The 25,828-nt window shown below is 43.6% G+C and overlaps 1 protein-coding gene across 1 annotated transcript in view; it reads right to left on the bottom strand.

Annotated features, from left to right (window-relative positions):
• Positions 1-1,210: 1,210 nt before the first annotated feature.
• The window catches only part of LOC124719835, a 178,562-nt gene continuing 153,944 nt past the window's right edge, over positions 1,211-25,828 (bottom strand). The window contains exons 7-8 of the mRNA XM_047245022.1: positions 13,692-13,988; positions 1,211-1,284 (exon numbers count right to left, since the gene is read on the bottom strand). Coding sequence (XP_047100978.1) covers positions 1,211-1,284; positions 13,692-13,988 — 371 coding nt within the window. The remainder of the gene's footprint in view (positions 1,285-13,691; positions 13,989-25,828) is intronic.

Genomic DNA, 25,828 nt, shown 5'->3' with positions numbered 1-25,828 from the left:
TCTATACAATGGGGAGCTTTTATAGAACTGTCATGCTACTGCTCAGAAAAATTTTCGCTCCTGTCAAATGTACTGAAATATCTACTGCAGATGTACTGTACACCATGACGTTTATTCAGCTGTGATAAAATAAAATGTGATAACAGGTTTTTTATCAAACAGTAATGCTGCTTTGTATTTCTTTCATCAGAAATGATCGTGAAATCTGTATGTTTTTCACGCTGCCTTGCAAATTCTGAAAAATGCAGGGAGCCAACAACTTTATGAGCAATCTTACCATCACTATCCTTGGATGCATCCAAGGTGTATATATGAATAGAGATATGCATATTCTGCTCATCAAATTTGTCGATGTCCTGAATTTTCATTGAATAACCAATGCTTTCACGTTTATAATACCAGGGCACTCCAGATGGTCTCCAAATTATTCTCACAGCCCACACTATGCAAAACAGAATTCATCTTTATTTATTACTTTAATAGCCAGTATCTCCTGGAATTTTTATTTATGAAGAACTCTCATTACGTTGATATTGGATGTATGCAAAAACGTCCAAAAACAGCATGTTACTTTATACTTTCCAGAGCCTCTTTCTTCGATTTCTGATAACCTTGTTCGTAAGCGGTCATAGACATACTTCCCTTACCATCCAGTGAGCGAGGTGCTTTGCAGTTCTACATTTATTCTGCTCTACAAATGTATGACTGCCATCTCAGTCACATTGTGATGAGTAGGAATTGCAAAACCCACAGCATAGCATAGCATTGCTTAAACTTACTTGAAGAATACTGAGAGTTCTTTAAATTTTAGATATCCTTTGCCTCCAGATTGGTTTACATGCAGCAGAAATGTAAGGGGCGGGGGGGGGGGGGGGGGGGTTCCAGATATCCAACAGCACTCTTAATACGAGCTTGTGCAATTCTGTTTCTAATAGAATACCAAATCACTGAATAATTTAGGTCTGCGGTCTGGGTGATCGCAAGCAATTGGTCTTCATTACTGGAGCTGCTGCTGGTACTTCTGTACTTACCACTGATGGGACTCTACTGCAGTCGAATCGTTTTTACCGACTGTGCACCTCCAGCATGGGTGAGAGGTGGGTGTGTTTCCCAGAGTGAACATCCCTGCTCAGGTGATGTCACGCTGCTTCTGCCACTTCTATGTGACGTAGGCGTTGGAGTGAGAATAGCAGCAGACTTCCCACTGACATCATTCTGCTGCACCCACCATGGCCACCTCCTTGCCTATGTTGATGTAACGAGTTAACACACACAAGTGTTGCTCTGCAATGTGCATATACCACATTTATAGCATATCCCCACCACCTTTTTTCAAATTTAGTTGTAAGATTATTTCTTCTCCACAGAAGTTGCAAGTTGACTGTCTTGGTCAACAACATTCACCTCAAGCATATGCAATGTTTGAACGGTTACAGGGAGATACATAAGATCAGGTGGAGTCTCTAATATTTTGTATCCAGCACAAACTGCAGGAAAAAAATAGAAACAGAAATTGTATGTAGCAGCTTATCCTTTAAATACATATCTCTTGCGACATTGCATTAAACATGAATTTTCAGGAATATATTGACAGGCAGGTCAGATTTGTAAACCTTTTCAGCATCCAAAGTTAGATGTTCTCCTCTCAAAAAGCCTAAAAGTAGTATTACTAAACCTTCATTCGCAAAGTCAATACCCTCTTTAGTTGCTCATATCTCTGCTTTAAGTGTCTTGGTATTTTCAAGTGACTTGAACCCTTTTTATACTGTTTTAAATGTGTGTTTATATTTTCGAAACTTATTGACTCTCTGCCATACTCAAACTATTCACTCAGTGAGTGAGTATATTTATGTATGTCTGTTTGAGTTTTTGCAGAATAGTATGAATTGTTTATCATATCTGCAAGTATCTTGCATAATATTAGTTTCCCAATGCTTTTGTTGCAATAAAAACAAATATACATTGTAAATAATTATGTTTATTAACATTTTTACATACAGGAAATAAAAAAAGTTGTTGTTGACACATTTCTTATTGTTCGTTCTGCCTTACATCGCTACAGTATTGTTGAAATAGCGTTTTTGTACCCTATAAATGCTGCTTGCATTTTGTTCAAACCAACAGGATGAAGGATATATTTTGGTTCTCCATCTGTAAACCAAGTTCTACAGGTTTAATATTTACAGGAGTTATGGTAGGAGACTTCGGTACTGCAAGCATACATTCACTTATGGCTTGGTCTAAATGATTTTGTATGGTACATTTCATGTACATAACTTATAACATCGTTAAATAACGCTTTCACATATCGTTGCCACCGACTTTGCTGTCGCAATCCATTGCCAATACAATTTCATAACACTTCAAAGTTTTGAATACATACATTGTGAAGAGCCCTGTGATGTTGATGAGAACTTCAATACAGGATTATCATAGAGGTTGATGATGGTTGCCTTGTTTCTACAGATGTTCATGTCAGGAGGAATTCGAGACAGAACATAGTCTGTTGTCATCGACTTCTCAGTGCGCTTCATCGGCTACATTGCTCTCTCTACTTCATCTCTCTAAACTGTGTTTTAGCATTATGACGAACATTCTCATTTTCTACTATAATTTCACATTCACAAAGATATACTAATCTTACATTTGCATGTTTGGAACCATATGCTGTTATCATACATATCCTGATGATTAAACATGGAGATAATAGAATCTATTTGAGGATAAAGGGCTCTCTGGATTAGCACAGTTGGATCATCATGTGAGGTCATGACAGGGGGCAGGGCATGCACCCACCTCAGAGGGTGTTGCAACATGTGACCTTTTCGTTGTTATGATAATATTGAGGCTAGGGAAAATGTAATAATTAGAAAGTGACATAGAATTGTCTGTAAAAGAACACTGCCTCCCTACTTTATATAAGCACATTTGCCTTGTCCAGTGATAATCTATTTCATTAACCTCTACTGACGTCTTGGAAGATCGAATCCGTCTGTCTGTATGAAAGGGTCCTTGACTAGATGTTTGTTGACTACTGATGACTGCTCTTACTGAATTTTCCGTTAATGATTGACAATGAAAGAGGACACAAGGTTTTATGCTGTGCACCATGAGATTTTCCTAGATTTCAAGCGTTGGTATTCTGCTTGTGCAGTATCTCGGTGAATGGGTAGCTGAGAATTCCTGTGATTGTTCTTCCAGACCTTTAGGAGAGCTGATCTTCTTACAGCTGGAGGTGGGGTGATGCTGAGAACAGGAAGTCTTAGAGTGTTTGTACTCTGAATACATCTCGTAATGCCTGATTGAGTTGCACATCTATCTTCTTAGTGTGAGCACTACTGATCCTGGTCGAACAATAATCTTCAGTAAGAGAGCATCTATAATAAGGTTAAAGCTGTGGATCTTAAAACACGAGCATTAGCTCACCATAAGGTACCACCAAATTTTTGAAGACTTGCTTCTCGTTTTGGCCTTAGCTGCTACAACTGAAATATGCTACTTTTAAATTAATAGTTCTGTCTAGAGCTATTGGCCTCTGAATCTTACGTCTGGTAAGTAATCTAACTGTCTTGTGCATAGATGTAATGCAGATATAACTGTTTTCTGTGGATTTAGGTGGAGGCACAATTTCCTAAGGTATACATCAAAGACTTCCACATCAGTGGATAAAGAGGTTTCACCATCAGAAACGTTGTGGCTCTAGGCAGCCAAGCTAATGTCATCTGCATAAATCGCAGGAGAGCTTCTGTTAAGTTTGGAAGGTAGGAGACAAGGTACTGGCAGAAGTACAGCTGTGATGACGGGGCGTGAGTCGTGCTTGGGTAGCTCAGTTGGTAGAACACTTGCCTGTGAAAGGCAAAGGTCCCGAGTTCGAGTCTCGGCCCGGCACACAGTTTTAATCTGCCAGGAAGTTTCATATCAGCGCACACTCCGCTGCAGAGTGAAAATCTCATTCTGGAAACATCCCCCAGGCTGTGGCTAAGCCATGTCTCTGCAATATCCTTTCTTTCAAGAGTGCTAGTTCTGCAAGGTTCGTAGGAGAGCTTCTGTTAAGTTTGCAAGGTAGGAGACGAGGTACCGGCAGAAGTAAAGCTGTGAGGACGGGGCGTGAGTCGTGCTTGGGTAGCTCAGTTGGTAGAGCACTTGCCTGCGAAAGGTAAAGGTTCCGAGTTCGAGTCTCGGCCCGGCACACAGTTTTAATCTGCCAGGAAGTTTCATATCAGCGCACACTCGGCTGCAGAGTGAAAATCTCATTCTGATAAAGCAATATTCCTGAAGACGTTCTGTTAAGCTGTGAGCGTACAAGCCAGAAAGGTGTGACCCCAAGACAGGCACTTGAAGTAAACAATAATTCAGTTTTAAGTAGCATGCATCTGTCTTTGTCAGAGTACATATGAAATTATGTGTTGCTTAAGATGTTATAAAGTAAGTCCTTAAATTTACGACATGAGCTAACAATCGGGAATTCCTAAAGATGTCCTTCTCAACAAGCAGTGTCGTAAGCAGCTGATATGCCCGAAAAGGCAGCTACACTTTCTAATTTCTGCTCATACCCATTTTGTATATAAGTAACGAGAGAGAGTCTCTCTTCATTAAATTAATTTCGGTTTTCAAGCTGCTCTGCTGTGTTTATTTTTAACGAAAGAGTGTGTTTTAATTGTCCCTATACGTTCAGACAAGATATGCTATTAGGTGGTATCAGTCAAGCCTACGGAATTTAAATGTAGTTTTGTCAGTTGTATCACATATTACAGAAAGGGAAGTGGACATAAATGTAGATGAGATAGGAGATGTAATACTGCGAGAAGAATTTGACAGTGGTTTGAAACAACTAAGTCCGAACAAGGCCCTGGGAAGAACCAATATTCTGTCAGAACTATGGATAGCCTTGGGAGAGCCAGGCACAACAAAACTCTTCCATGTGTGTATTAGACGTATGAGAAAGGCGAAATGCCCTTAGTCTTTAGCAAGAATGTAATAATATCAATTCCAAAGAAAGCAGTTGCTGACAGGTGTGAAAATCACTGAACTATCAGTTTAATAAGTCATGGTTGCAAGGTACTAACAGAAATTCTTTTCAGAAGAATGAGAAAACTGGTAGAGTTCAATTTGAATTCCAGAGAAATGTGGGAACACGCGAGGGAGTACTAACCATACAATTTATCTTAGAAGATGGGTTAAAACTTATGTTTATAGAATTTGTAGATTTAGATAAAGTTTTCGACAATGGTGAATGGAACATCCTGTGTGAAATTCTGACGGTAGTAGGGATAAAATAAAGGGAATCAAAGGCCATTTACGACTTGTACAGAAACCAGAGGGCAGTTATGAGTCGAGGTGCATGAAAGAGAATTTGAAGTAGTAGTTAAATTTCAGGGGGAAGAAATGAAAGCTTTCACGTTTTCTGATGAATTGTAATTCTATGAGATACAGTAAAGGAATTGGAAGAACAGTTGAACGGAATGGACAGTGTCTTTAAAGGAGGATATAAGATGAAACTCAACAAAAGCAAAACGAGCATGATGGAGTGTAATCGAAGTAAATCAGATGATGTTAAGGGAATTAGATTAGGCAATGGAGCACTGAAAGTAGTAGATGAGTTTTGCTGTTTGGGCAGCGAAATAGCTGATGGTGGCCAAAGTAGAGAGGATATAAAATGTAGACTGGCAATGGCAAGAAAAGCATTTCTGAGAAAGAAAAATTTGTTAACTACAAATATAGACTTAAGTCTTTGGAAGTCTTTTATGAAGCTATGTTTATGGACTGTAGCCATGTATGGAAGTGGAACATGGATGATAACCAGTTTAGAGAAAAGACAATAGCAGTTTTCGAGAGGAAGTGCTACAGAAGAATGTTGAAGATGCTGCCGTTGCTTCTGCCGTGCTGCGTTGAGACTGCATCGCTTTGCTGCTCAGTCCTAGGACCGAGTTACCCGTGCTGTGGTTGCCGCTGAATCCGGCTTGTTCTTGTGGGATTATGTTGCTTTATTCCTTGAAATTTTTTAGTCTGGCTCGAAAGTTTTCCCTAACAGCACGGTAATCTATGAGTTGAGGTTGTTTTTTGGTCTATCAGGTTTGGAAATCACCTTCATTTTAGCTTGCTTCTATTTTAGAGATACTGTTTTCAGTTTCATGGCCGGGATGAAGAATCTTTTTAATGTGTTTGAGGCAGGTGTCTTGTGAAAGGTGTGATTTACGTAGTTATCTTCCTGTGCCTCTAGTTCCTCAGCTGCTTTTCTTCCACTTCAGATTCCTTAATCTTACGATCGGTTTTGGAGTGTCGTTTCTTCGTGAGTTTTGTCGAATTTTGGATACTATGGATGATCGTGACTCTTTTTCTCTAGCTCTTTGAGGGACTTTCTTGTGGTGGTCGGTAATGGTATACTATGGCTCTTTTGAAATTCTTTCCAAAAACGACTAGCCTTGTGATTTCCTCGCCCATCACTTGGTGGGTTTCTCTTCTTATTAGCTCATTGAGACTATTTAAGCTGATCTTAGCACGTCTGTTTCGTTAGCGCTGTATTGTCTGCAGAATTTTCTTTTTATTTAATTTTATTATGTATGTAAGGTGTGTTTCTTCTTAGAGCCGTTTTCAGCTATACCAGGTTACATTGCTTGCACTATTTGTTGTTGTAATTGTTATAATAACTGGTTTCAATACTTGAGACGTTAGGTTTTGTGCTGAACCCTCTCAATCTGAATTTTTCGATGATCCGATTTGATGAGTCTATGGTTGTTTAAGTTTTTCCCCTTTTTTCCGGTTAATAGCTGAAGTTCATATAACAAATGGCAGGTACTCATTAGCTATGCTGTCGCCAAATTCAGTCTCGCTTCAGCATCTTGGTACTTATGGTGTACGTATTATGTGATCTAAGATAGAAGTGCCATAGTGATTTATAGTAGCTGGGGGGAGTCATTTCTAAGTTTGGTGAGAATCAAAATGGCTACAAGTAGTTTACCAATTTTATTGTTCGATTCTGTCAGCAAATATCGTGGATTTCGCGCTGAGTCTCCCGTGACTTTAGTGGGGCCGAGTGATGGTACTTAAATAATGAGATCAATTGGCAGTTCCTTGGTATGAGGTACATATATCGTTGTCCCTCTTACACTGGGCTCTAATTTTTAACTCGATCGCGTGGTGATTGTTTAGATTTTACTGCAAGTTGAATTGTAATGCAGCTAGGTGTTTAATATGAAAGACTGCAACGCATCTATTTCAACTTCTACCATGGCCTGCTTTGGTTTGGTCAAGTCGGTGACAGAAATAGCTGTGTAGACTGATTTCTCTGCCTGGGAATCAGGAATGTGCTATAATGCTAACTTCTTTTTCTCTTTCTGAGTGTTGAAGGGGTTTGTTTTCCGCTCATAAACCAAATGCATTGACAAAGCAGACAATGGCAATATCTTTCCTAGGCTTGAATGTGAAGGTAAAATCGTGTTTCCTGGTGTCTCATGCAAGGATAGGTCCGTCGGCTTGGCGATATAGATGTGAATCCGTGCTCACCAAAGAACGTCGTAGGAGCTTCTAGAACTGTTGTTATTGTTTCCCTCCTTTCAGATAAAACGTTGAGAAGGGCTGTAGTGAAGGCTCAGAGAAAGTTTTCCGTTTGATTGCTTCCTCATGCTCTGGGTCAAAGATTGTAGTGGTTCCGTTAATGCACTTAACATACACAGTTTCGTTGGTTGAGAAAGACTTTTTTGGTCCTTCTTTGCGACTCTCATCGTTACGAAAGTTATCAATGTAGCCGCTGATGCATTTTGGTGCTTCTTTTTTCGGGTATAACTTGCAATTAAAAATTGGGTGTGGTCGACTGCATTTTCCACATTTCGGTCTATTACGGCAGTTTTTGTGGCTTATTGGAAAGTGTTGCAACTTGGACGTTGCCGTTATTGAAGTGGTAGTGTTGTGAGGTGCACAGTCCATTCTGAAATGGTGAGCAAGTACCTTGTCTGTTGGCTGTTTGGAATGGTGTCTGAAATGATGGCACGGAATTTTGATTTAGTCTCCCGGTACTTCTAGTTTCTCTTCAGTTTTTTCGTTTGTTATATCACAGTGAACCTCAGTTATCACAATGGTGAGCGTGAGTCCGTGTGGTTTCTCTTTAGCTTACTGTTTGGCGTGCTGTGTGATTACTGTTATGGTTGCCTCAGATCAGTAAGTAACTCAGTCTCTTTTCTCGGGTTTCGAAATGTGATGGGTGTGCTGTTATGGTGACAAAGTATTTTCGGAATTTTTGGTGACGACTTGGAGGACGGCAACTGTTTTAGTGTAGGTTACAGCGATTTTGCGGTTTCTTTACCACCTTCTTCGTTCATTGTTTATTTTAACGTTTGTTAAATTGCCATAAGGTGTGTTAGATGTGCAGGAACTTTAGCTGCATCTAATCAGTTGTAAACCTTGTTCTTAGTGAGAGTAGGAGGTTAATGTAGTGGGAAGTTTGACAGGTTGTAGATCAATGAGTGTGAACGTTTTGTAATTCGAGTGTCACGTTTGTGGCTGCTTTGGCTGTTTATTTAGGATTTCGTGTTTGGGCTCTCGGCTGGTTCGCGTAGTTTTACGTTTTTGCTGATCTGGTGCACATGGAGTTCTTTGCTTTAGTTTGGTTTGTGGAAAGTTGATGTTGCATATCGGAAACGGGACGAGCCATACTCCTTACGCCCTACTTGCGAACCCTCGCACTCAGACTTGAGTTCTGCTTAGTTAGCCTCGCCAGATGCGGGTTGGTCGTCCATCCCTGCCTGTCGCCGAGTGTGGCAGCTGTGCAGACTGCTGACCCCAAATCTGGAGGGCTCTGGCAATGCACGCGACGGTGCCGCATTTGACGGCAGTGGAACGAGTTACGCACAGTGTAGTTGGCAGCAGTGCTGTCTGAGATACGTGTGTTGTGGAACAACTAAGTACATGTAACAACAGTTCAAGCATTTTCGGCTGCGAGAATGCTTGTCTCCAGGTATATTAGAGGAAAAGCCTTAATAGGTATATTGGTTGCAGAAGTTAATGTTTGATACGCCACGAGTGAATGCGTTGTAACAGGTGATTTCCTGACCACCCACGTCTGCTAGCTGGTTTGCCCTTTTGGAGATCAGAACGTGACAGAAGCGGCTGTAAGCAGCAGCGGGGAGTGGCCAGGGGTGCGATTTCGAGACCTCTCTTGGTCGTGACTGGCTGAAAGGACCACGTGTAGAATGATTTCGTGGAGAGGCTCGGAGCTCGGGAAGTCGACAAGTTGGCCGTCGTCGGCCGTGTGGCTGACGTGGCGGGTCGCGGCTTCTCTGGAGCGGAGTTTTGTGTCGTGACGCGGTTACCACACCAGAGTTCTGGACTTTCATAACGCGTTCTCGTTTGCGCACATCGATTACCGCTTAAGAACTTTCCTGTCGTTCTCTGCGAATATTGCAGAATAATGAGTGCAGGTGTTTTCGGCGAGTTGTAGTTCAGGGAAATCTTGGTGATATTAGCTAAGTGGCAGTGGTGGTTCGGTTCAAAGTGACTGACTTGGCTGGGGTAATTTGACAGCGATAATCTCATCCAAACGATTCAAACGTGGGAGTGACGTTCTTTGAGTGACAGTCTTCCTATTGTGTTTGAACTGTGTATTTCGTACAGCCACTCGAAAGTAATTTCCTGAACTTCGCTGCGAATGTTCCCAGTACTGTGATCGGAACTCGTGATCTTGCCTGGAGGTAAGTAGGTAGCATTAGGGTTGTTAATTACTGGCTTCTGAGCGATGCAGCTCGATCCTGTCCCGCGGGTCAAGGCATGGCTGAGACCACTGTGTCAGACTGACTTAACACCTGTATCGGTGCAGGACACTTATCTGGGTGCTCCAGTAACTGTCTCCATGGCGCCACGTAACGGCTTCTGGCGCGTGTCGCGTCAGGGCGGCGGGTCACGCTGCAGCCTCTGATTCCACTGCGTCCAGTACGGCAGCTGTCCCTTCACGAAATTCGCTGTTAACACTGCGGATGCCTGCTAAATGATTGTGATGATGGCTTTCCGAAAATCAGTCCACGTGGTATTATTTGTTGCAGGATTTTCAGTTGGGCTGGATATTAAATTCACACAGACGCTCCTTAACTTTGCTCACTCACGTTTGATTTGAACAAATGGGAGATCGTCTATTGATTACGAATCACAATAATTTCGGTGTACTGCGTTCTTCTAGTTAAGCTACTATGGCACATGTTTTCCAGGACTCACACTACTGGCACATTTTTATCCTTCCACAGTACTGTTTCTATAAATGCGCCTTTAAGTAATGTCTTCCTTGTTTAAGTGTAGCGCATGGAACACTAACTTTTAAAATATGCTACAGTATCCTTACAAACCTCTAGCCTAACGAATCACCATATCACCTCAGAAACACAATAACTCTAATCCCGTATAACTCTGTCATTCGACACTTTGCGCTCACTTCAAGCCACATTTCACACAAGAAGTTATTTATTACTTTTTTACTGTACCTGTTTGAGCCACTCTATGGAATCGAACCACTAATAAACTAAACAAATTCATTTACACGTTCATCCACACACTACTCCTGCCATTGGATTCTCTTTTCATTTTAATAAGGATCTGACTCTCTCTTCTCATGGTACTTAAATTACAAATCATATACAAGCACAACTTTCACGCACAGATAGAAAATTTCCTTGTTTCAGACAACATGTGTTATATACATATATTATACATTGTACATCAATAAAATTGACAAACTGCAAAGACAGATCCCCGACGGAAATCGGAGAAAAAAACATCCTATGAACGTCTGTTCAGAAATGCATCATTGCCACAGTAGATGGCACTAACGAAAGAGAGTTCCTCTGACCACGTGCTGTGTCATCCTTGTATATAACAGGCAGTGTGACTGACGCAGCATATTGTAAGCAGCTATTTGTATTTCGAACAAGCCAAGATGGTGTTTGTGTACGGTCAAGCAGATGGAAACGGCGGAGAGGCAGCAAAGCTATACCCTCACACGAGGCAAGCACATTACACAACATTTCGAGCCATTTTCAAACGTCTGTGTGACCGTGTGTCCTTTCACACAGACGAACGTGCAGGTTGGTCAGGGACTGTGCGTACACCAGATCTGGAGGGCCAGGTTCTACAGGATACTGAGACAAACCGTAGTACGAGCTCCAGTCATGCAGCCCGCAACTCAGAGAGAGGCTCGCACGTGCGAATAGCGGGTCACTTCGCTGGACATTTTGCGCGGATTCGTCTCAATATGCTGTGGAAACCAGTCACCCAGAACTGGTGTACCCACAGTCCGCCGCCTCCATGCATGTACAACTGTCTGAAAGGAGACATTATCTCGGAAATGCCCAAAACCGGCTTGAAATGTTGTGTGACGTGGTTCTTGTCTGTGACGGCGCTTGCTTAGGTATAGCTGTGCTGCCTCTCGACCGTTTCCATCTTTTTGACCGTGCACAGACATCATCTCTGCTTGTTTCCGACTTGAATGCCCGACCATATGCTGTTTACAGTACGCTGGTTCAACCACACAGCCTGCTATATACAAGGAACACACAGCAAGTGGTCAGTGGAACTTTAATTCGTCAGCGCCATCTACCGTCTACCGTGGGAATGGTGCATTTCTGGGCATATATATATATATATATATATATATATATATATATATATATATATATATATATATTACTTACTAAAATTGTTGGGAAACGCTTTGTGTACCCAAAGACACACACACACACACACACACACACACACACACACACACACACACACACATATATATATATATATATATATATATATACAACGGTGACCAGTACAGTCACGGGATTGAAGTGACAGAAAATGCGGCGGGACCTGCGGAGCGGCCCGCGAACAACAACACAATGGAGAGGATGGACACAACCAAAGAAGCACCTTACGACAACAACAACAGCGAGACAACAGAGTCAAGAAAACCTAACTAGACAACCACGTCCAATCGTAAACAAAACACGAAAGTAAATACGCTGTCTAAGACGAGGCGTTATGTCCAGAGATGTACGCAATGTTAGACTGGCTGGCTGAGCGAGAGGCAGGCGCTTAAGTACTCTGTCGAGGACGCCGCTATTGGCCGGTGCAACCACGTGTTCCACTGTGGCGCCCTCACGCTAAATGCGGGCCAGAGGGTGAGCGCCGCCACAGCTTACGGCGCGATGGTGCAGAGACCTCTAGGGGTCTTCGACGTCCATGACGTCTGGCGGGGATTCAAATTCCGCGGTGCACGGTACCAGATATTTTTGGGTACACAAAGCGTTTCCCAACAATTCTAGTAAGTAATCTCAGTGCGTTAGAATGTGTAGACAGAGGTTACCACTTGCAAGCAAGCATGCAGTTATAAATGAAGAAGACATAAGGAAAGAGAAGTACTGGCTGTACTACATCACATTTAATGACGTTTAATATTGTCATATCAGGTAGATTCAATTTTTATTGCTGGCTTTAATGCAGACTACTGTCAAGACAGTTACTTGCGAAAAATACTGAAGGAGGCTACAGAGAGGATTCTGCAACCAGAGACTGTTCATTGTTTCTCCTGGCTAGATTCCTCTCAGCTGCTGAACACAGCTCTAGCCCAGCAGGGATGCTATTTGGGTTCCACCATGCCAGTACCCTGTTCTTCACTATGGGGAGCGTCGTTGCATTACAAACGAAACAGACGAAGAGCACTGGTCCTTGCACCATTGTCGCTACATGTACATTATACACTAACTGCGCTATCCCTTGAGCCTGGTGGAACCCAATTCTAATAATAATTCCTATTCCACTTAAAATAACGGTCTTAACTGACATAAAAAGACATTCCTTCTTTGAGGCAAATTTAGTGTTATCAACAATTTTGAGTTGCCGCAATGAATACCGAGTACGTAGGTACATGTATCCAACCAGGTCGAGAAAAACCAAATTGAAAGCCACTGACAGTGAAGTCCCCACAAGGACTAACACACGACTGTGGATCAGGTAATATTTACTCGTCTTTTCCAAAGCAACAGCTGCCACACATACTATACTCCACGGTATTAACACATACAACACCTGACGACAGAATAACTTGCTTACTTCAGAAGGTAGCAGGTCGTTTGGAAGCCTGAGATGACGAACACAAGCATACATCTGGTAGCAGAATGAGTTTAGCCAGATACAGCTGAGAAGTGTGAGGGCGCTGTCTATCAGCACTGCTGTAGGTAAGTCAGGGACGCCTGCCATACGATACACGACCTCAGAACACAGGATCTGTATTATACACGTGATCTGAAAGGACAAGAATATCTTTACAGGCAAGTTACGTAACTGGGGAAGGTACATGTATACTCCGGCAGTCGAGAAACGGAAAGTAATATTTACCATTATAAATGAGATTTCTAAAGGCTTCAAGCTGTCGATTTTGAAATCCTTGTATTTTAAGGTAGCGTTATTTAAACTGTTTTTGTAGTTCAGTGTTTCTTCTGTTAGCTTTTGATGCAGTATGCTGCTAGTACGATCGCTCGATAGAAATTGGAAATAAATGAGCGTACAATTATGGAAATGCTTAAAGGAGGAAAAATCGCGGCACTTCAGCAACAGAATAGCTCCTGAAACAGAGCAGATGGCATCTGTAGCGTTCGATTGCAGACACGATTGATCGTCAGGTCTATCGAAATAGCAGCGAGCATCATGCACGGACTGTATCATACTAAACGGGACGCCCTGACAAATGCCGTACGAGTTGACCGCCATCCAGGCGAGCAGACAGAGGTTGACGTTTATCCTCTGCGTGTAGGCCAGGTAGCTGGTCACGGGTATGTGGGGCGACCTCTGCACCACGTCGTCCCACAGCTGCACACGGCACTGCTCGTTCTGCTTAATGGCTTCCAGAGGCGGGTCTTCCAGCGGACACGTGGGGTGGTCCAGGGCGTTCGCCAACAGCTGCACGCAGTCAGTGTCCACGGAGAGTGTAGCGCTGCTTCTGTCCTCCAGCTGCCACTCCTCGTCTGCAAAAAATTGACAGCAAGTAAGTGGTGCCCATACACTGCAGGTAGCTGAATCCAAGGCCTTATCTGGATGATGAAATTGGGCGTTGTTTTCCTAAATTATCCTGGAGCATTTACCCAGAATTATGTAAGGCGACAAGCCAACACTAGTTAAGAGTATTGACAAAAATAGACATCATTGTTAAGTATGCAAGTCTATTTCATGTACAGGGTGTCCAAATAGTCCTTGTAACGCTCTTAATAAAAATGAGGAAGTAAATAGGTTTTATTGATATTCCTGCTTTGAAGATGTCCAAAAAAACAATGTTATCAGAATTATATTTTTGTTTCAGCGCTGCAGTCTTTGAGTTCTGAATCCATGGAGCAGCAGTTATATTGTAAAGGAGACATTAGTGGCGAAGTTGTGGGTGCATGAACACCTGCATTAGTAAAAACTATGAAAGGCATGATGAGACCGTTTGCCACGGTCCACCTCGCAAAGCAGCCCGTCCTGATTGAGATAAATGTCCTGTATTTTCAGGCTGTCTTAAAGACAGGCCACGTATTGGAAGCAATAAAAAGTGAGAGGAAACATGTGTCACGTCTCTTAATCAGATGAGCAGTCTCCAATGAAATACACTCCTGGAAATTGAAATAAGAACACCGTGAATTCATTGTCCCACGAAGGGGAAACTTTATTGACACATTCCTGCGGTCAGATACATCACATGATAACACTGACAGAACCACAGGCACACAGACACAGGCAACAGAGCATGCACAATGTCGGCACTAGTACAGTATATATCCACCTTTCGCAGCAATGCAGGCTGCTATTCTCCCATGGAGACGATCGTAGAGATGCTGGATGTAGTCCTGTGGAACGGCTTGCCATGCCATTTCCACCTGGCACCTCAGTTGGACCAGCGTTCGTGCTGGACGTGCAGATCGCGTGAGACGATGCTTCATCCAGTCCCAAACATGCTCAATGGGGGACAAATCCGGAGATCTTGCTGGCCAGGGTAGTTGACTTACACCTTCTAGAGCACGTTCGGTGGCACGGGATACATGCGGACGTGCATTGCCCTGTTGGAACAGCAAGTTCCCTTGCCGGTCTAGGAATGGTAGAACGATGGGTTCCATGACGGTTTGGATGTACCGTGCACTATTCAGTGTCCCCTCGACGATCACCAGTGGTGTACGGCCAGTGTAGGAGATCGCTCCCCACACCATGATGCCGGGTGTTGGCCCTGTGTGCCTCGGTCGTATGCAGTCCTGATTGTGGCGCTCACCTGCACGGCGCCAAACACGCATACGACCATCATTGGCACCAAGGCAGAAGCGACTCTCATCGCTGAAGACGACACGTCTCCATTCGTCCCTCCATTCACGCCTGTCGCGACACCACTGGAGGCGGGCTGCACGATGTTGGGGCATGAGCGGAAGACGGCCTAACGGTGTGCGGGACCGTAGCCCAGCTTCATGGAGACGGTTGCGAATGGTCCTCGCCGATACCCCAGGAGCAACAGTGTCCCTAATTTGCTGGGAAGTGGCGGTGCGGTCCCCTACGGCACTGCGTAGGATCCTACGGTCTTGGCGTGCATCCGTGCGTCGCTGCGGTCCGGTCCCAGGTCGACGGGCACGTGCACCTTCCGCCGACCACTGGCGACAACATCGATGTACTGTGGAGACCTCACGCCCCACGTGTTGAGCAATTCGGCGGTACGTCCACCCGGCCTCCCGCATGCCCACTATATGCCCTCCCTCAAAGTCCGTCAACTGCACATACGGTTCACGTCCACGCTGTCGCGGCATGCTACCAGTGTTAAAGACTGCGATGGAGCTCCGTATGCCACGGCAAACTGGCTGACACTGACGGCGGCGGTGCACAAATGCTGCGCAGCTAGCGCCATTCGACGGCCAACACCGCGGTTCCTGGTGTGTCCGCTGTGCCGTGCGTGTGATCATTGCTTGTACAGCCCTCTCGCAGTGTCCGGAGCAAGTATGGTGGGTCTGACACACCGGTGTCAATGTGTTCCTTTTTCCATTTCCAGGAGTGTACATTTGCGAAAGAGCAGTTCGACTTCAGGCATCTTGCTGAACAATGCACAACCACACTGAAAAAATTTGAATACGAAAAGATTTAGGGCGGTTTTTGTTACGGAATTATCTGAAAAAGATATGGAGTAACAATTTGTAGCCTACGGTACTTCGTTGTGACAACTTCTGCCATGCCTCGCTCAAGAGTGTTGCTTACTTATAAATGTGCCATATATAAGAGTTTGCTCAGAAAAAATATTGTTTTCTTGTCTAAGGGAAATACTCATTATCAGCAAGAGTTGGTAAGGAATCCACCTCATCTTATGTGGGCCATTGTGTGATTACAATACCTGTTAGGACTACATTATTTTGAAGCTTACATGAATGGGAACTTTCATTTCTGTGTACAACAGAAAAGCCCGGTACCTCAGCTCCATGACAATGCAGTCACAGATCGTGTGTGGTTGTAGCAGGAAGGAGCTTGGGTCACGTTTTGTTATTGAGGTGTGTGGGTTCCTTAATCAACAATTTGGCCTCGGATTGTGTGCGGTTCTGCAACATTTGAAGCACATTAAACAGGTGACCACGATATCCCCATATTACCACCTCAACAACCCTTGGAAATGGGCATGACAGATTTCAGATCTTACCACACCAGTAACTCAATATGATGATTAATTAGGTCCCATGTGGCTCAACGTTAAGAGATCAATGGAAAATTGACGCAAGTGTTGAGGAAGTCTTTCTAAGCAGAAATACAAGGACGATCCACAATAAAGCAGAGGGGACAGCGAGACACATAGATCTCTGTGTAAGGTGTGCCCTTCCATATACAGATCGGCTGGGTACGTATTTTTTATATCCAAGTACGTAAGTATAGAACATACTCTTTTGACATAACTATATGGGCATGCTGTACAAAGAAAGAGGATGCAGGGTGAATTCTCGTCTTTCTGATATTTCGCTTTTCTCCGTGAACTTAGTGACCCCATCACGCAGCGTAAAGAAAAGTGATGGAGCAGATTTGTCACCAATTTGTTTCGCTAACGCGAGAATGTCGAGGAAAAGCCCTACGATTTAGGGAGTACCTTTACCGCAATGAACGGTTACTCTTAGTATTCTGTTAGCATAAATTCAAAGACACCCAGAAAAATGTAATTACATCGTCTCACCTGTCTCTTGTGTGATGATAATAATGCAGCAATAAACGCAATTGGGACATATATGCCTCGGCTCCTGAGTGGATGAATGTGGGATTACAACCCCAGAGACTTGGGATTCAGGCATTGCTTCCGAGATTCCTTCTGTCACTTATCACTTCTTTCACCTTTGACACTGTTTTATCGAAATCGAAAATGTTGGAACTGCAGAATTGTTCGGAGACCCAATAATCAACTGTGTCCCACAATTATTAACTGGGATAGTTAGTTCAAAAGTAGGAAGACGGCGAGTGACCACAACCTGCAGTAGAACAATGGCTCGCAAAGCACTGTGGTGACCAAACCAGGCCTCAGCTTGAGGACAGCTTTATCGACTGCAATCTGAGAAGTCCTGATAGTTGTTTTCCTCGAGCACTATTCATGTTCACAGTACAAATCAAAGAAGAATGATACTGATACGCTATACATCATCCAATGTATATAGTTCATTGGCACGTTGAGCGCAAATGTAGACCCAGTAAGACGAATAAGTTCCGAAAGATTCTTATACACAGGCAGATTCTGTGAAAGGCCGAATATACGACTTTGATGTAGACACTTAACTTTTTTTTTACTTACTTCACTCCCACCACATAATTGGGTGGTGGGCAAGCTGCAGACACGTTGCTGCTCTTCAGCCTACCCAGGTTAGAAATGCCTGTCTAGTTTTTACGGTTAAAATGAATAAAATGATAGGTTTAAAAAAAGGCATAGCGTCTCTAAAAAACACGTACATTGAAGTTGATGATGGTGCTGTGGTAAGGATAAAGCTAGTGCATCTGGCAAGTCATTGGGGAGTCAGTTCCCAATAACTACTATGAGAGCAATACAGCATGAAGCTCGTGTAGGTCAGAAAGGGTGTATATATTTCAAGGTGTTGGAGTGGGCTGGGAAGTATGATTGAGAAGTTGATGTGGGTAGAGTGAGGTGTGAGGCAGAGATTACGGTGGTCAGGAGGCTGGAAGCGGGAAAATCGACATACTGAAGAGACATAGACGCTAGGATTATAGCTGGTTGGATGAGTAATTGTCTACATACTGTTCTGGTACAAGAAGAAACAGCCAGCTGACGTTTCGCTGGAATAGGATACAGAAGGGGGGCAAATGGAGGGTAGGTATGACACGTTGGTATAGGCGCAGCAGAAGCCTAGGTATGCAGAGGATAGGCGAGAACAATCTGCTTTTGATCCCCAAGTTTATGGAACGTATACAATTTGTGACCACGTTTGAGGAACTTCAGAAGAGAGGGCAATCTAATCAGCTGGTAGAGGTTGCGTGTGAGACGCAAAAGACGATACAGAATGCAAAGGTGTTCTAAGACTCTAAGGAATGGTAAAATTTTGAGAATGCTGAGATCGAAGCTCTATTGGTGGAAGTAACATTGGGCAGTTAAGGCTTTTGGAAAGACGAAGCAAGAAACAAGATAAGGGGTTAACATCCTGTTGATGAAACAGGTATTAGAGACAGAGCATAACCCAGAATTGGGAAGAATGGGGAAGCAGGGCAGCTGTGTCCATCCAAAGGAACCGCCGTATCATTCACCTTAAGCTGTGCAGGGACATCACAGAGAAACTAAACTTGGTCGAAAATCAAGTTTGGAGACACCAGCTTACCACAGCATTGCCTCAACCAGTGGGTTGTTCCAAGTACAGAGGATGGTTGAATGATGGAATCCCCACATTGTCGAGTTTGCTGTTTTCTTGATTTGAGTTTGTTGTAGGCTGGGGATGCATGACTATTCCAAGATATGAGAAAGAAAGTGAGAGTCCTCTGCCCATGTCAGCAAAGAGAACTGGAGCAGCAGGGCCGCCGCCTTACTGTAAACGCTTATCTTCCTCCACGTAATTGGGCACTGTTCTCGTATTGTGAGAGAACTGTGACTCTAATTTATCTGTTCAGTATAGGTGTGGGTGCGTTAATAGCTTAATATCCACATCTGACACGCATGTTGTTGTGTATGCTTTTAATAAATTTACAAGTAAATAAATGAAACAGTCAATGAACAAAACGCCTTATTGTTTGGAAAGCAATACACTTATCTTTATCTCCTTTTGGCTGTGGCTGTATGAGCATGTGTGGTATTAATTGGGTTTCAAAAACACTGAGCGGCATTACAGCGCGAGTCTGCAGATGATGAACACTGAACGGTTACTGCAGCTGGGACAAGTATGTGTCTATTGTTGGCCCTCGACTCTCTGTACATGCATGCCTGGTCTAGGCTTGACTGTGTGACGTTACACCAACACTGCACTCTGAAGGCAGAAGTTGAACTTTGTCACTTCTCTGCTGTCATCATTGAACTGTTGATGCTCTCATAGACAGAACTCCGGCTGGTCTCTGACAGAACTCCTACCAGGCGCTGGCAGAGCTGGAAAAACTTGTCGTGTGTGATGCCTCAAAAGTACAGGAGTGGCTTACTGTTTCTTTCTCACTGGTGCCTGGTGATGCTGCTTAGGCATACAGCAACTCTGTGATGATCGATTGACGGTTAGCTGCAGGCGATTATCGTGGATACCACAGGTGTCACCTTCAACAATGTCTCAGGCCCACATGCCACGATACACTGAGGAGAGGTAATTTAATGTAGAACACTGACGCAAGGCCCGGTGATGAGAAACTTTATGCTTGCATCTCCCCTCCCATTACTGGTGTTAGACCGTCAGTGAGAGAGCACCCTGAGTTCCTGCTACTAATAAGGCAAGTGCACCATCCGCTTGTTACATATTTTTTACGAGCTTCAAACAGGAGTGACTTATTTTCAGTTATCTGTGTAGTTACTAGTTTATTTTTTGTGATTTCTTGTGTGTTCGAGTGCTTACAGCATTTTATTTCAATAACAGTGTAGTATACAGTACCGCCGTTGCTATCGACCCTCGTATCGTACAGGCTTTTGTTTGCTTGGTTAGAACAACTGAGTGTCAGTTAGACAGTCAGTGAGAGAGCACTTCGATTTCCCGCTGCTAATAAGGCGAGTACACCGAGCTTCAAACAGGAGTGACTGCAGTAATGGATAGGAACTGTGATTGTTATGTACAGATGCGAGCTGAGTTGGCGACCCTTTGCTCATAGCTCCAGGCTGCGTTGGCTTCCATCACACTGCTTGAGGCTGCTGCCAAGGGGCGCCACTGTGGGGGACCGAACGCGGGATGCGAGGGACGTTGAGCACATTTCCCTAAACGTAGATAAATGTAATATAATGCGCATACATAGGGGCAGAAATCCATTCCAGTACGATTATGCCATAGGTGGTAAATCATTGGAAGCGGTAACGACCGTAAAATACTTAGGAGTTACTATCCGGAGCGATCTGAAGTGGAATGATCACATAAAACAAATAGTGGGAAAAGCAGGCGCCAGGTTGAGATTCATAGGAAGAATTCTAAGAAAATGTGACTCATCGACGAAAGAAGTAGCTTACAAAACGCTTGTTCGTCCGATTCTTGAGTATTGCTCATCAGTATGGGACCCTTACCAGGTTGGATTAATAGAAGAGATAGACATGATCCAGCGAAAAGCAGCGCGATTCGTCATGGGGACATTTAGTCAGCGCGAGAGCGTTACGGAGATGCTGAACAAGCTCCAGTGGCGGACACTTCAAGAAAGGCGTTACGCAATACGGAGAGGTTTATTATCGAAATTACGAGAGAGCACATTCCGGGAAGAGATGGGCAACATATTGCTACCGCCCACATATATCTCGCGTAATGATCACAACGAAAAGATCCGAGAAATTAGAGCAAATACGGAGACTTACAAGCAGTCGTTCTTTCCACGCACAATTCGTGAATGGAACAGGGAAGGGGGGATCAGATAGTGGTACAATAAGTACCCTCCGCCACACATCGTAAGGTGGCTCGCGGAGTATAGATGTAGATGTAGATGTAGATGTCCTCCGATCAGTCCACTGCTGTGACCACCCTGGGTACTGCCTGCACTGTGGTTGACCCCTCACCCATGGTCGAGTGGAAGATCGTTCCAAAGTCTGGCAGGCAGTGAAAAACATTCCGAGGGGCCGATCGTAGGGCTCCCTGGTTCGTTTGAAGAGCAGGTTTCGGGTGTTATCTGTGGCTGACGATGTCTGGGCATTCACAGAGGGTGGGTTTGCTGGTAGTTGGGGGCTCCAACGTTAAGCGCGTAATGGGGCCCCTTAGGAACATGGCTGCCAAGGTTGGGAAGGAAGCCAGTGTGCACTTCGTGTGCATTCCGGGGGGAGTCATTCCGGATGTGGAAAGGGTGCTTCCAGATGCCATGAAGAGTACAGGGCGCTGCCATCTGCAGGTGATGGCTCAGGTCGGTAGCAATGACGTGTGTCGCTTTGGATTGGAGCAGATTCTGTCTGGTTTTGGGCAGCTAGCTGAAATGGTAAAGATTGCCAGTCTTTGCTTCCGAGATTAAGGCGGAGCTCACCATCTGCAGCATCGTCGATATAACCGACTGTGGTCCTTTGGTACAGATCGGAGTGGAGGGTCTAAATCAGAGGCTCAAGCGGTTCTGTGACTGTGTAGGCTGCAGATTCCTTGACTTGCGTCATCAGGTGGTGGGTTTCCAGGTTCTGCTTAATAGGTCAGGAGTTCACTACACACAGGAGGTGGCTACACGGGTAGCAGGGGCTGTGTGGAAGAGACTGGGCGGTTTCTTAGGTTATAATGTCTCAGGGAACCACAGAAGGGACGTCCGTCTAAAAGTGGGCAGGTAAAACACAGTAAGGTAGGTGTAGAAACGATTGGTATTGTAGTTGTAAATTGTCGTAGCTGTGTTGGGGAAAGAACCAATGCTCCAAGCCCTAATAGAAGCTCAAATAGTTGCAGGTACAGAGAGCTGGCTAAAGCCAGAAATAAGTTCAGCCAAATTTTTTTCAAATGATCTAACAGTGTTCAGCAAAGATAGATTAAATACAGTTGGTGGTGGAGTATTTATTGCTGTCGGAGGTAGTTGGCCTTGTAGCGCAATTGAAGTGGATAGCTCATGTGAAATAGTATGGGTACAGGTTATACTTGAAAATCAGATTAAACTATTAATTGCATCGTTTTACCGACCCCCCGACTCAGAAAATATAGTTGCTGAACAGCTCAAAGAAAACGTGAGCCTCATTTCAAATAAGTACCCCGCTCATAGCCGGCCGCTGTGGCCGTGCGGTTTTAGGCGCTTCAGTCTGGAACCGCGTGACCGGTACGGTCGCAGGTTCGAATCCTGCCTCGGGCATGGATGTGTGTGATGTCCTTACGTTAGTTAGGTTTAAGTAGTTCTAAGTTCTAGGGGACTGATGACCATAGATGTTAAGTTCCATAGTGCTCAGAGCCATTTGAACCCCGCTCATACAGTTATAGTCTGTGGTGACTTCAATCTACCCTCGATATGCTGGAAAAATTATACGATTAAAGCTGGCGGAAGGCATAAAACGTCATCCGAAATTGTACTGAATGCATTCTCAGAAAATTATTTTGAACAATTAGTTCATGAGCCCACTCGAAGCGTAAATGGTTGCAAAAGCATACTTGACCTTTTAGCAACATCTATAACCATCAAAAAGAAACGCAAAGTATATCTATTTTAAAAAGCTGATAAAAATGCTCTTAACGCCTTTTAAGAGACAGTCTTCACTCCTTCAGATCTGATCATGTAAGTGTAGAAAAGTCGTGGAATGTTTTCAAAGAGATAGTATCGACAGGAATTGAGAGATATAAACCACATATTTAATAAGTGATGGTACTGATCCCCCATGGTACACAATACGGGTTTGATCGTTGTTGCAGAACTAACGAAAAAAGCATGCCAAATTTAACAAAAAACACAAAATCCCCAAGATTGGCAAAGTTTTACCGAAGTTTGAAATATAGCGCGTACTTCAGTGCGAGATGCATTTAATAATTTCCACAACGACATTCTGTCTCGAAATCTGGCAGAAAACCCATAGAGATTCTGGTCATATATAAAGCACACCACTGGTAAGATGCAACAGTATCTTCACTGCGCGATAACAAAGGTGAAGTCACTGATGACAGTGCCACTAAAGCAGAGTTATTAAACACGGTTTTCCGAAACTCTTTCACCAAAGAAGACGAAGTAAATATTCCTGAATTCCAATCAAGAACAACTGCCAAGATGAGAAACATAGAAGTAGATATCCTCGGTATAACAAAGCAGCTTAAATCACTTAATAAAGACAGGACCTCTGGTCCAGATTGTATACCACTTAAGTTCCTCTCAGAGTATGCTGATAAAATAGCTCCATATTTAGCAATTATATACACCCACTCACTCACAGAAAGATCCGTACCTAAAGACTGGAAAATTGCTCAAGTCACACCAATATTCAAAAAGGGAAGTAGGAGTAATCCACTGAATTACACGCCTATATCACTAACGTCGATTTGCAGTAGGGTTTTGGAACATATACTGTATTCGAACATTACGAAGTACCTCGAAGAAAACGATTTATTGACACACAGTCAGCACGGATTCAGAAAATGTCGTTCTTGTGAAACACAACTAGCTCTTTATACTCATGAAATAATGAGTGATATCGACAGGGGATGTCAAATTAATTCCATATCTTTAGATTTCCAGAAGGCTTTCGACACCGTTCCTCACAAGCGTCTTCTAACCAAACTGCGTGCCTACGGAGTATCGCCTCAGTTGTGCGACTGGATTCGTGATTTCCTGTCAGAAAGGTCACAGTTCGTAGTAAAAGACGGAAAGTCATCAAGTAAAACAGAAGTAATACCCGGCGTTCCCCAAGGAAGGGTTATAGGCCCTCTATTGTTCCTGATCTATATTAACGACATAGGAGACAATCTGAGAAGCCGTCTTAGATTGTTTGCAGATGATGCTGTCATTTACCGTCTTGTAAAGTCATCAGATGATCAAAACGACTTGCAAAACGAATTAGATAAGATATCTGTGTAGTGCGAAAAGTGGCAAGTGACCCTGAATAAAGAATAGTGTGAAGTTATTCACACGAGTACTAAAAGAACTCAGCTAAATTTCGATTACGCGATAACTCACACAAATCTGAAGGCTGTAAATTCAGCTAAATACTTAGAGATTACAATTACAAATAACCGAAATTGGAACGATCACATAGATCGGTAGAGCCAACCAAAGACAGCGATTCATTGGCAGAACACTTAGAAGGTGCAACAGGTCTACTAAAGAGACTGCTTACACCATGCTTGTCCGCCATATTCTGGACTATTGCTGTGCGGTGTGGGATCCACATAAGGTGGGACTGAGGGATGACATCGAAAAAGTTCGAAGAAGGGCAGCTCGTTTTGTATTATCGCGAAATAGGGGAGATAGTGTCACAGACATGATACGTGAATTGGAGTACCAATCATTAAAACAAACGCGTTTTTCGTTGCGACGGGATCTTATCATGAAATTTCAATCATCAGTTTTCTCCTCCGATTGCGAAAACACTCTGTTGGCACCCACCTATATAGGGAGAAATGATCACCACGATAAAATAAGAGAAATCAGGCCTCGCACAGAAAAATTTAAGTGCTCATTTTTCCCGCGTGCCGTTCGAGAGTGGAATGGTAGAGAGACAGCATGAAGGAGGTTCACTGAACCCCCTGCCCGGCATTTTGTTGTGAATAGCAGAGTAATCACGTAGATGTAGAGCTAGATGAAATACTAAGGACGGAAATTTATTCCATCACCTGGATTGGAACCATCTTACCTCCGATGCGAGTGCCACCACACAACCATGCCATGGTGGAAGTTAAGGAGATAGAAATGATTGGTGGTATTTATTGTAATAATTCCTTGGGTTTTTAACATAATTGATTTTGATGTAGCAGAGGCTACACCATGAGGTGAAATTATTGAAGCAGATGAAGATATGCTGTTGAGTAAGATTTACAGTGACAAAAGAAGCGTGATCTGTAGGACAAGGAGCTATACAGCAAACATAATTCAGTGGGACACCTGCCCCTTGGCAATTTCCTCCCACAGTTCCGAATGGGGGACTAGTCTGGAATACTTCGCGAATGGAGGGGTCATCATAATACTTTTCAATTGCAGGCCACATGCCCTGTGGATACAGATCAGTGGTTCCCATTACACTCTGCATGCTCATGCCTTTGAACACTACTGACTCTTCAGGCTTTTTGGAGCAGTTACCCATGCCAAGGGCAAAAGAGCGTCCTGAAACTCTGTCCGCCCCTGCACCATTACTGATTTATTGAAGATTATTTTCTAAATTTAAGCAGTAGCAATATTCGAATCTGTGTCCCAGGAAGTTTTGATTAGTATCCAGGGACGCTACCCTTAAGTCATAGGGATAGAAACTTGCATACAGTATGACATCACACAACTTTACTAGAGCTAGTAGGAAATAAGAGTTTTTTTTTAAGATGGTTAAAAGTAATGGAGTCATGAGCAGCGTCTCATCAGCATTTTCTGGAATGTGGCGTTTTAGTCTTGTGTTGTAAATGCTATATTTAATTCGCTTTGTGGCGTTATGGACAGGTACTTTAAACTGCGAGCAAAAGATGTGGTCGTCGTATTTGTGCGACACTGTATGTACCGAATTGTCGAGCAGTCATTAGGAACAATGAGGATCAATGAAGATATCTTTAAGATATGAGGCACTGGGTCTGGCTTGTTGAGGTTGTTTCGC

This window comes from Schistocerca piceifrons, chromosome 11, assembly GCF_021461385.2.
Source record: "Schistocerca piceifrons isolate TAMUIC-IGC-003096 chromosome 11, iqSchPice1.1, whole genome shotgun sequence".
Taxonomy (NCBI): domain Eukaryota; kingdom Metazoa; phylum Arthropoda; class Insecta; order Orthoptera; family Acrididae; genus Schistocerca; species Schistocerca piceifrons.
The sequence above is the reverse complement of the archived record's forward strand: the minus strand, read 5'-3'. Positions and strand labels throughout refer to the sequence as shown.